Consider the following 9,961-nt stretch of genomic DNA (forward strand, 5'->3'; position numbering starts at 1 on the left):
AAACTATTTTTACTTCAGAGATCCAACTTCACCAAAACCTGACAAAGGTAAGATGCTAAGCCTTATTATATATATAACACACATGGAATAGCACGGTAGAATACAGTAGAGGTATAGAGATGCATAAGACAAGGGCTTCTGTCTTCAGATCTGACAGAACACAGCAAACTAGATAAAAGCGTTTCATCAATTAAAAGGCAAAATATAAGGATTTAAGAGGAGAGTAGGCATAGTGTCAATTAACCAGAAAAAACAAATAAATCTTGGATCTCCTACTTCACAACACAAATATGCCTTCTTCATTACCACATTAACTTAGAAACAAGTTTCCCAATTCTAAACAATCCATATAAACGCTTGCCTGATTTCCTACAACCACTGCAGTGAGAATGTTTCAAATTAACAAGGTAGGAGGGAGGGAAGTCAAATACTTCTCTGAATATGGTATCTAATGGAAGTTTTACACACATACTATAGGTGAAGGGAAGAAAAGAAAAGAAAAAAAAAAAAAAAAATATATATATATATATAAGCACCTTCAACAAAATCTTGGGTTTATTTAACTCCAGGGTATTCTCAGCTTATCCAGACCCCAACTTAACATCTCCTATTTAAAAGGATTTTTTTTTCTTAGCTTAATAAAGATATCCTTGAAATGCTTAAGTCTTAAAAGGCAGGGAGAAGCAAAAGATTGCCAGTAGAGGAGGTGGTTTTCACTATAAAGCTTCATTATGTTAACTGCTAATTCTAAATGGTAAAAACGTGAATATACTTATCTGTGATCTCTGTATTTCTTCTCCCAACCCACCAACTTTATAGAACAAGAAAAGCAATGTTCAGGGTAGCTAATTTGTCTTCAGTGACCACCCTACTACCAAAAAGTATCCTCCCCTATGTCATCTGAATTTATTTTAACTTTACGTGATATGTCAAAATCAGATAAAGTTGTACTCAACATCATACAGCATAACAGAGCATGTGAATATATGAATGAATAGGCAGGCTTTGAATCAAAGGTTAAGTTCCACTTTGCCACTTATCAGCTATGTGGCCCTGATGAAGTTACCTAAAACCCTTCTAACTCTGTATCTTTGCATTTTAAATGAATATGATGAATATCCCTTCCCAACATTTGTATACCTCTCATACTTTATTCAGGATATACATTTAACCATTTGCTTTCACTCTCATACTTCCTCAAACTTGTATTTAATCATTGGTGCATTTTAAATCACTGTGTCTTAAAATAGTTTTGTTCACTGTTACTTACTTAATACAGCAAAATTCCTCCTATATAATAGAAACTACAAACATTTATGAATAATGAAACAAATATGATGACATCATAGCATTACGGTGAAAATGGGAATATATGAAAACTAAATTCACTCATTTAATTCTCAAAACAATGCTATAAGGTAGAATCTACTTTTATCATCATTTAAATATGAGGAAACCAGAGTGACATTAGGTAACTTGCCCAAGATTACAAATGTGTGTGATGGATCAAGGGTATGAATTCAAGCTCCATTCCTGCCCTTAACCATTACGTTAGACTGGTACTGAATAATAGTTTATATTATGCTTTCAAAATGTAAATATATCTAAGGTACTCGATTTGATAAATACAAATCTATCTTTAGGTACTTATCAGGCAATCAACAATCAATGTATTGATTTAAATGACTTTCCCTTAATACCTATGAGATCACCATTACTAAGAGAAGTAATTAAGTAATTGAACGATGTTAAAATCCAAATTTCAGTTATTGGACAGCCATGGATCCAAGAAGGAAGGAACTCTATACCTATTCCTGGTTTCCTAAATGAATTCTGGATCTTCCTTAGTTATTAGTTATTCACTGAAAAAATTTTTATTAAGTACTATGCTCAAGCAGAATAGGATACAAGATTAATTATGACAGAATTACTGTCTCAAAGATCTTACCATCTTATTTACAAATACTGCTTCGTCAATTAAGAGGTGAAATAGGGCAACAGATAAGCTTCTCTGGGCTAATCTGGGATTCTACCATAACAACAGAGGAACTTGGCATTTTTCTAAGACACAACTAATAAAAAAAAAAAAAAGATTTGGAATTGAACTTGAGGAAACGTAATCTACTTCTGAAACAACCCTACGTCTTTGATGTCTGTCTATAAACAGATGCTCCCTGGCCTTGCAAATCCTTTCAAAAGTGAATGAATAAGTAAGTCCTAACTTATTTACTGGGCTCCCTTTGTATGAAATAGCTTCACTAGGTTTGTTACTTAAATTTAAAACCTCAAATTACCTACCAAATATAGATGGAATTCTGATCAACTCCTAATGTATTAAATTTTATGCATCTTTAACAAAAATGTTACTTTTGAACACGAGTTCTACCTTTAATAGCAAGCTTTTTCCCTTTTGAATTCTGCTTTAGCAAACACTGATGCCATTCAATTACATTTAAAAATAGGTTCAACAGAATGTAATGTTGTTTCTGAAATGGAGTTATCAACTCCTGCAATTTCAGTATTTTTTTCTTATACTATTCAAGTTAAACTATTTAATTAATTTAATCCACTAGTCAGTAAAGAAGTGCATCAGAGTTTTTATGTTAGGAAATACATTTCCATCTATTTTCCATATTGGTCAGTCACTCACTGAAAGCTGAGAGAATTACTATAATTTTCAATTTTTGATCTAAGATTTTGCATCAGATTGGGGAAGTGGGTAAAGGAATATCTGAAGTTGCACAAATTATCTACAACATGGTTATCCTATTCTGAAACACTGAAGAGAAAATCCAATTCTCAATAACCTACACTAGCATTTAGAAAAAGTTAGATTCTTCTTATAACATTCAAATAAAGCTTTTATTTAAATTGAATCTCCTTTCCTTCCAATGTTCCCTCTTTCAGCAAATATACAAAATATCCAGCTAGCATTTCATCAAAGTAAACATAGATATTTTTTGTTATATTATCCTCTACTTTTTCAGGTTAAATAACCCCAAAACTATAACCTTTCGATGATTTGTATCTGAAGGATAATCTCAAAGATGCAATCCATATTTTTCATCGTGTAGCAAATAACAGGATGAATTAGAGAAAGGACTTAAGTACAACTATTAGCCATAAGATTTCCTCACTTTGTAGTTAAAGTTCTGCTGACATGTCAATAAAATGGTAGTGAAACAAAAAACACTGCGCAACTCATCCATTTAGCTTATAGTGTACAGATAAATAAACCTAATCAAGGATGGAGGCAGGTGCAGAGACATACTGTACTTCTGTCTGCTTATCCTTCATCATGTACCTATATAGATTTATTTTTAATAGTTGTGCTTTCTTCCACTTATTTTTCCTGACTCATCTCCATAACAAATGACAAACCCATTGTTTATACTGCTGGACAGAATACAGAATAAAGCATATTAAAAATAAAGAAAACACTTCTCTTACTGATCAGTCAGCATATATCACTATCTTCCAAGGAAAACCAAACCCAACTTACAAAACTAACACACCCATATAAACTTGAGCCTATTCTACATGATTTAATGAATTACTAAGTTTTGCTTATTAAGCCAAATTCCAATGGACAGAACTATCTAGATATGTGAAGTTTAAAGAATAATATTTCAGTAAGTACTGCACTCAACTTGATATTAAGTTCCAAACCAGAGCCTGACATTTTGTTAGAGAATTTAAAATTTTAATAAAACATGGGTATTTTGAAAAGCTGTTTGACTGTGTTAGCTTGCAACAGATTGCCTATTTTTTGAAAGAGGTCAGGAGGGGGATACAGGGACTAAACTGTCATGAAAAGTATACTGGTCTGAATCATCACAAAACTTTGATTTCCACTTTTGTTGCTATCACCACTGTCAGTTGCCTCTAAAAAACAACAACAACAACGTTATCCTCATTTTTAAAATAAGAAGGCTGGATGAGATTATTTCTAAAATGTTTTCTCATCTCTGTAAAAATAATGCAATTGAAGAGTTCCACCTACCATAACATTTTATTGGAAATAAGGATCATATGCAAGTTGAGCTACACACTATTCTCAACATTCAACTAGGTTGATACAAAATCTATCAGTACAAACCTACCCTTAGAATTCAGTAGGCTAAATGAAATGGTAGCAAGTGTCCATTTTTTTGGTATGCATACTTCAACGATTGCATCTCCTCAGATATAAATTCAGTTTGAGGTAAAAGAGAATCTGGTCTTCTACTAATAGACAAGTCTCAAATTCTTCAAAAGATTATTTCTTTATTTGAAATTAGGGAACCCAAGTTCCAATAATGCAATTTTCAAAAAACCCAGCCTTGTATCAAAATAAGCTGTGTTTGTGGAAAAGAATAAATGGCAAGTGGTACTTTCATATAATTTAGTTGTTCTCTCTTATAACTAAATTTATAATCAGCCTTTAAAAAGCGGTTTTCCTTCTGTTGCCTTAAGTTACAACTTCTTTCTTCAGATCGAGATTTTCTAGCTTCCATTTCAGGAAGCAGACAAGAGAGTTACAAAAGACCTGCTAACTAGGAAGGCCAATTCTTGGCTTGTTCTCAGTATGGTACGTTTTACTGAGCTTTTGGTTAAATGCCTTCTTTGAAGAATGAGGGCCTGCAACGCCGCCTGTCTGTGAACCCAGGAAAAATTATAAACAGTTATGAAACCAGATCACTAGGACAGACCAAGAGGCCTTCTTCCTATTCCAACTCACCACAACCAACCCTGGCTCCCAAGCAGCCTCTTAGGCTGCTCCACATTTCTGTGGAAAGCAACAGGGCCTAGCTTAGTTCTTCCTCACCAAGGAAGCATTTGAAAATGTATGAGTATGTACATGTAAGGATCAAATACATTTTTCATCCACTGAGTCATATATCAATGTAAATGGATATAAGATCAGTTCATCCAAAATCTTTGAGAGATCGAGTAAGTGAAGGTGACTTCAGCAGCCACAATTATGGTGGGGGGGGTGGGGTGGGAACCTGCCGCAGAACAGTATGGAAAAGTACAGCTTCTCACGTGTCTCTCACATACACAAATACTTAGCTCTCAGTCCATTGCAAGCTTGCCTCCCCCTCAAACTGCTCCCCTCCACCTCACTAGCGGGAGAAATCTACCAACCTCTTAATCTTTCCCCAAGAGACTCTCCTACCTATTATCTTACCCCTCCCGCTTTGGTCCCGCCCCCGCCCCAGGAGTAACAGGGCCCTACTGGCCTGAGGCCGACCCCGCCGGGTGTGCACACAGTGAATCTAACCAATTCCTTCCACCCTTAACCGTGTGAACCATGCCAGGGTAACGTGCTGTGCAGCAACTCTGTGGACTCTGCGGTCCTCCCACCCCCACGTGTCAGCTACCCTCCCCCACATGTCCACACCTCACGATTTCGGCCCGGGAAAGAAAGAGAGCGGTGGAAAGCCCAGCCCCGAAGACAGATTAAGCCCACAGGAATCGGTCCCCTCGCAAGTCCCCTCCCACCTTTGGCCCCGACCCTTTACACTCCCTTCCTCCCTTCTTCCTTTGAAAGCAGGCCCTTGCCTCAGAAACCTCTTCTTCCTCGTCGTCGTCGTCCTCTTCTTCCTCGCTGTTGTTGCTGCTGGTGCCGCCGCCGCCGCCTCCGCCGCCGCCGCCGCCTCCGCCGCCGCCGCTGTTGTCGCTGTCGCTGCTGCTTTCGCTGCTGCTGGGGGGTCGGCAAGTCCGGTTACGCTTGGCCTTGTGGTGCTGCTGCTGCGGCGGCTTCTTCTTCAGGAGCAGATCGCAGACTCGCACCATCCCACGAGGAGACGAGGCCGAGCGAGCCCCGCTGCCGCCGCCAATGCCGCTGCCGACCTCCGCTGCTGCTGCTGCCGCCGCCGCCGCCGCCGCCGCCGCCGCCGCGGGGGGGCCCGCCACCGCCGCCACCGCCGGGGGGCTCCCTTCTCCCTCAGCCGCCGCCACCGGAACCGTCGCCTTCTCCATCTCCGGGGAAAGAGGGAGGGCGCGGACGGGGGAGGGGCGTGGGGGCTACGCTCTACCGCGACTTCGGCCGCACCGGGGCCGACACAGCGCTCGGTGCCGCCTCCGCCGCCACCGCCTCGGTCACCTCTACTGCCGCCGCCGCCGCCGCCGCTCCGCCAGCTCTCACCTCGTCTCGCGATACTAAGGGCGGGGAGCCTGACGATGGGAGGGAGGGAGAGGGAGGGAGCGTGAGGGAGCAAGCGGGGGGTGGGGGAAGCGAAGAGGGAGACCCGGGTGCCCGGAGATCCAGCAGAGGGGAGACTACCGAGAGTCGTGGGAAGTGTGCCTAGGGCGACTTCCGATGGGGGGGACGGCGGGGACAGAGGAGGGCCGCGGTGATTGCCGTAGCGCCCGCTAGTACCCGGATCGCTTCTCTTTCCTCGCTATTTCCCCCACACACAACCCTTCAGACCTCCCTTCTTCCTTCCTCGCTGGTGTATAGAACGCAGCCGCAGGCGGAAGTACAAGTGACGCCATCAGCCGTCGCCTGAGTGGTGGCGCGCGGGTGGCCGAAAGACGAAAGTGAGACTTAGAGGGCCGGGTCTCCGGCCTTCGCGAGCGGGCGGTGCTGCGGTGCATGGGGCGGGCGGCTGAGCGGGCGGGCTGGAGCGGAGCAGCCCGGGCCGGGTGGGAGCGGGTACGGAAGCTCGGGCCAGACGCTTTGTTAGCAGGAGGCCCGGACAGCCTGATCCGGGAGGTGGGGCCTGGTTCTGGACTGCCGTGCGTAGTTTCGTTCCTGGCCATTTTTTCCACCGCCAAATGGTGAGTTAGGGCTTTGGATCTTGAGAGCTGGCGTAGTATGAAGGAAAGAGCCCCTTTTGCCTCAGTTTGAGTCTTGGATCATAGACTTCCTGAACCTGAGTTTACACTTGTGGTACCAACATAAGGAGTTCGATTAGTTGATGTCTGAGATCACTGCAACTCTAAAGTTTCCTCTAAAGGGCTGAAGACAGGAGAAGGAAGCAGGATATGTGCCTGACTTTGCAGACGTTTTAGTGAATGACCCCGATTTAGTCCTTCCACTCCATCACCTTCTCGGCTTTTATCTGTGAAGTAAGCATCATAAGTAATCATCCTTGTCTGTGTTTCTCTTGGAAGGAATATTGTGATAGGGGTTGTGAGTTCATTTGTGGATGTCTGAAGAACTTGCAGGACGTTTGAAATAATAGCGTAGCTTATTGAACTCAATGAGCCCTTTCAGGTTCAGTAAGGGCACAGCAGCATAAGGAAAATGAAGGAAACATCAAAGACAGATGTACTGGCACAAGATAAAAAGTATGCCTCAGCTGACATAGTTGCCATTTTAAGACTGCTAAGTTTAGCTGAGTGTGCCTGAATTTTTTTAGCTTTTTTTTTTTCTTTTTAGCATTGGCATACCATATGAAATGTGGGCAGTTGCCAGTAGTCTGCAGAGTACTATGGCAGAATTGGCAATGACTGAATCGGTTCATTCAAGAAAAAATTCATCATGTGCCTACTATGTGCATAGTTTCTAAAATCTAAGTCTCTGCTTCCAGGGGCTTTGCAGTGAAATAAGTGTTATAGTAAATACACAGAGAGTGCTAACCTTCTGCCTGTACCTCTTGTACAGTGGTTTGCTAAGTGCAGAACAGTATTGTGCAGCTAAGGTGCTCAGTCGTGTCTGACTCTTTGCGACCCCATGGACTGTAGACCACAAGGCTCCTCTGTCCATGGGGATTCTCCATGCAAGAATACTGGAGTGGGTTGCCATGCCCTCCTCCAGGGGATCTTCCCAACCCAGGGATCGAGATGTCCCGCATTACGGGTGTATTCTTTACCTTCTGAGCACCAGGGAAGCCCAGTACATTGTATATCTTAACACTACAGATTTAGGTCATAACCTCAGGTGGATTCTTCCCTCCTACTTGTATATTCTGAAGCACCTTTTTCATCCTACCCACTAGAATACTTTTGCAGTCTTTAAATCCCAGCCACATATAATTAGAAGGCTGATGCTATTAGACAAAAATGCCTTCAATTTTCCAAATGCTAGAAACTTAGATACTTCTGAATCTTTCCTCCAATATCAGTGGAATGAGACACTCCCTGCTCTTACATAAAATGAATTGTCCATCTTTCCTCTAGTTCCAATCCCATATTTCCCTTTTATCTTTTCTGTCTTCAGGCTTCTACAATTGTCCTTCCACTCTATCTCCTTTCCTCCACAACCAAGCTTTAAAGAGTACTCTACGTTCAATGTCTCTTTTTATTATCTGAATGTCATTTATTAACTCTCTGCAGTCTAATTTCTGCACCTATCACTATCAAAAATACTCTAAAGTAATCCCGTTATTTAGAAGAAAATGAATTCTTATCTTTTATATAATAAGGAAATAATTTATTGGAAGTAGTAGAATAAGGTTGAACCTACTGAAATGGACAAAGCCTCTGGAGTGACTTTTTATTATTTTTATCTAGCATTTTTTTTTTCCTTTTAGAACCTTATAGCAGAGTCATTCATGAAACTTATTTATTCTTGGAGATACAGCTAGACTAATTATCCCAACTTCCCTTTAGTTAGTTGTGGTCTTGTAATTGACTTTTAGCCTGTGAAATGTAAGTGGAATTGATGTGCTCGTTTCCAGGCTTAATGAAGTCCCTTCCATCCTCACTCTTTCTCCATCAACCTGAAGCTAGTGAGTATGTTGAAGATGCCAGAGCCAGAGAAAGATCATGGGTGGCTAAATTACTATTGGTAATACAGATACTTCCAAATTAGAAACACTCCTTTTTTGGACTTCTTGTACGAGAGAAAATTGAGATTTGAGAATTTATATGTTTCAGAGCTTGAATGATCGTGACTAACCCAGAAATTGGTATTGGAAGTGGAGTACTGCTAAAACAGTAACCTAAAATATGTTACATTGCCTTGGTGATGATGCAGCAGATGTTAGAGATACTGGCATCAGAGAATGGAAGGAGACCCATGTTTTGCAGTGGCAAAAGAGGTGTTTAAACTTATCCATGATAATTGAAAAGCATGTTATCTACCTATTGAGATTGTGACCCAGTAATCGGAGGAAATAGTTGAAAAGAGTCAAAGTAATGCTATATTTTGAGTTTTAGTAAGATAAGCTCAGAAAACAGTTACAGAAATGAACATGCACAAAAGTATTTGGAAAGATTAGAAAAACAGAGTTTTTCTAGACCTTGAAGAGTAAAATATGAAGCTAGAAGAGGCCTTGAGTACAGTCCTGTCAAGATTTAGTCCTGGAACAAAGATCAGATCAAGACTTTGGCCTTTCCATCCAAGACCATTATTTTAGATGGTCTCAGGATAACTGGGATGATGTTCTTGCAAAACTGACACGGGAGCAAGGAAATGAAGTAAATCATTTTTGAGAATTACATAAGCAAGAACTTTGGGTGTAGTTACTGGAAGTAAGTAGATGATAGGACTAAACTTTTGAAGGAATTTTACCACTAATCAAATCATGAACCCAATTCATATTTATTCGCTTGAGGCAACTGTTCAACCCCAAATTTACATAAGAAGAAAATAGGACATAAATGCCTTATAGCTCCCCAGTACTCAAATAGGATGTGGCCATGGAGAATAATGGACAAAGAACATTTCAGAGGCCCATATCAGGCCATATAGAAGACAGAGGGCACATGTTTCTCTCCGAAACTAAGTTGAGATCTCATCAAAATTTCCTCCACTCTCAGGGGAGATGGATCAGAAAATGGCTGCTCGATATTTCATCCTTTTTATGTATCTGTATTGCCTAGTGTCTCACAGTTTTCTCTTTTTCCAGTGAGAGCTTATTCTAGTTACCAGAATTGCTAACTTTCTGGTCTACCACTGTACATTTTGGTCCACAGTTTGTTGTGGTCAGACAACTGTGTAGATCACAACAAACTGTGGAAAACTTAAAGAGATGGAAACACTAGACCACCTTACTTGCCTCCTGAGAAACCTATATGCAGGTCAAGA

At 41.0% G+C, this 9,961-nt stretch overlaps 1 protein-coding gene across 3 annotated transcripts in view; it reads right to left on the reverse strand.

The window, feature by feature from the left end:
- ANKRD17 (ankyrin repeat domain 17) overlaps window positions 1-5,964 on the reverse strand; it is a 168,661-nt gene extending 162,697 nt beyond the window's left edge. For all 3 annotated transcript variants that reach the window (XM_068975662.1, XM_068975661.1, XM_068975660.1), the window contains exon 1: window positions 5,545-5,964. In XM_068975662.1, coding sequence (XP_068831763.1) covers window positions 5,545-5,964 — 420 coding nt within the window. The remainder of the gene's footprint in view (window positions 1-5,544) is intronic.
- Between the last annotated feature and the right edge of the window lie 3,997 nt (window positions 5,965-9,961).

This window comes from Capricornis sumatraensis, chromosome 7, assembly GCF_032405125.1.
Source record: "Capricornis sumatraensis isolate serow.1 chromosome 7, serow.2, whole genome shotgun sequence".
Classification (NCBI taxonomy): domain Eukaryota; kingdom Metazoa; phylum Chordata; class Mammalia; order Artiodactyla; family Bovidae; genus Capricornis; species Capricornis sumatraensis.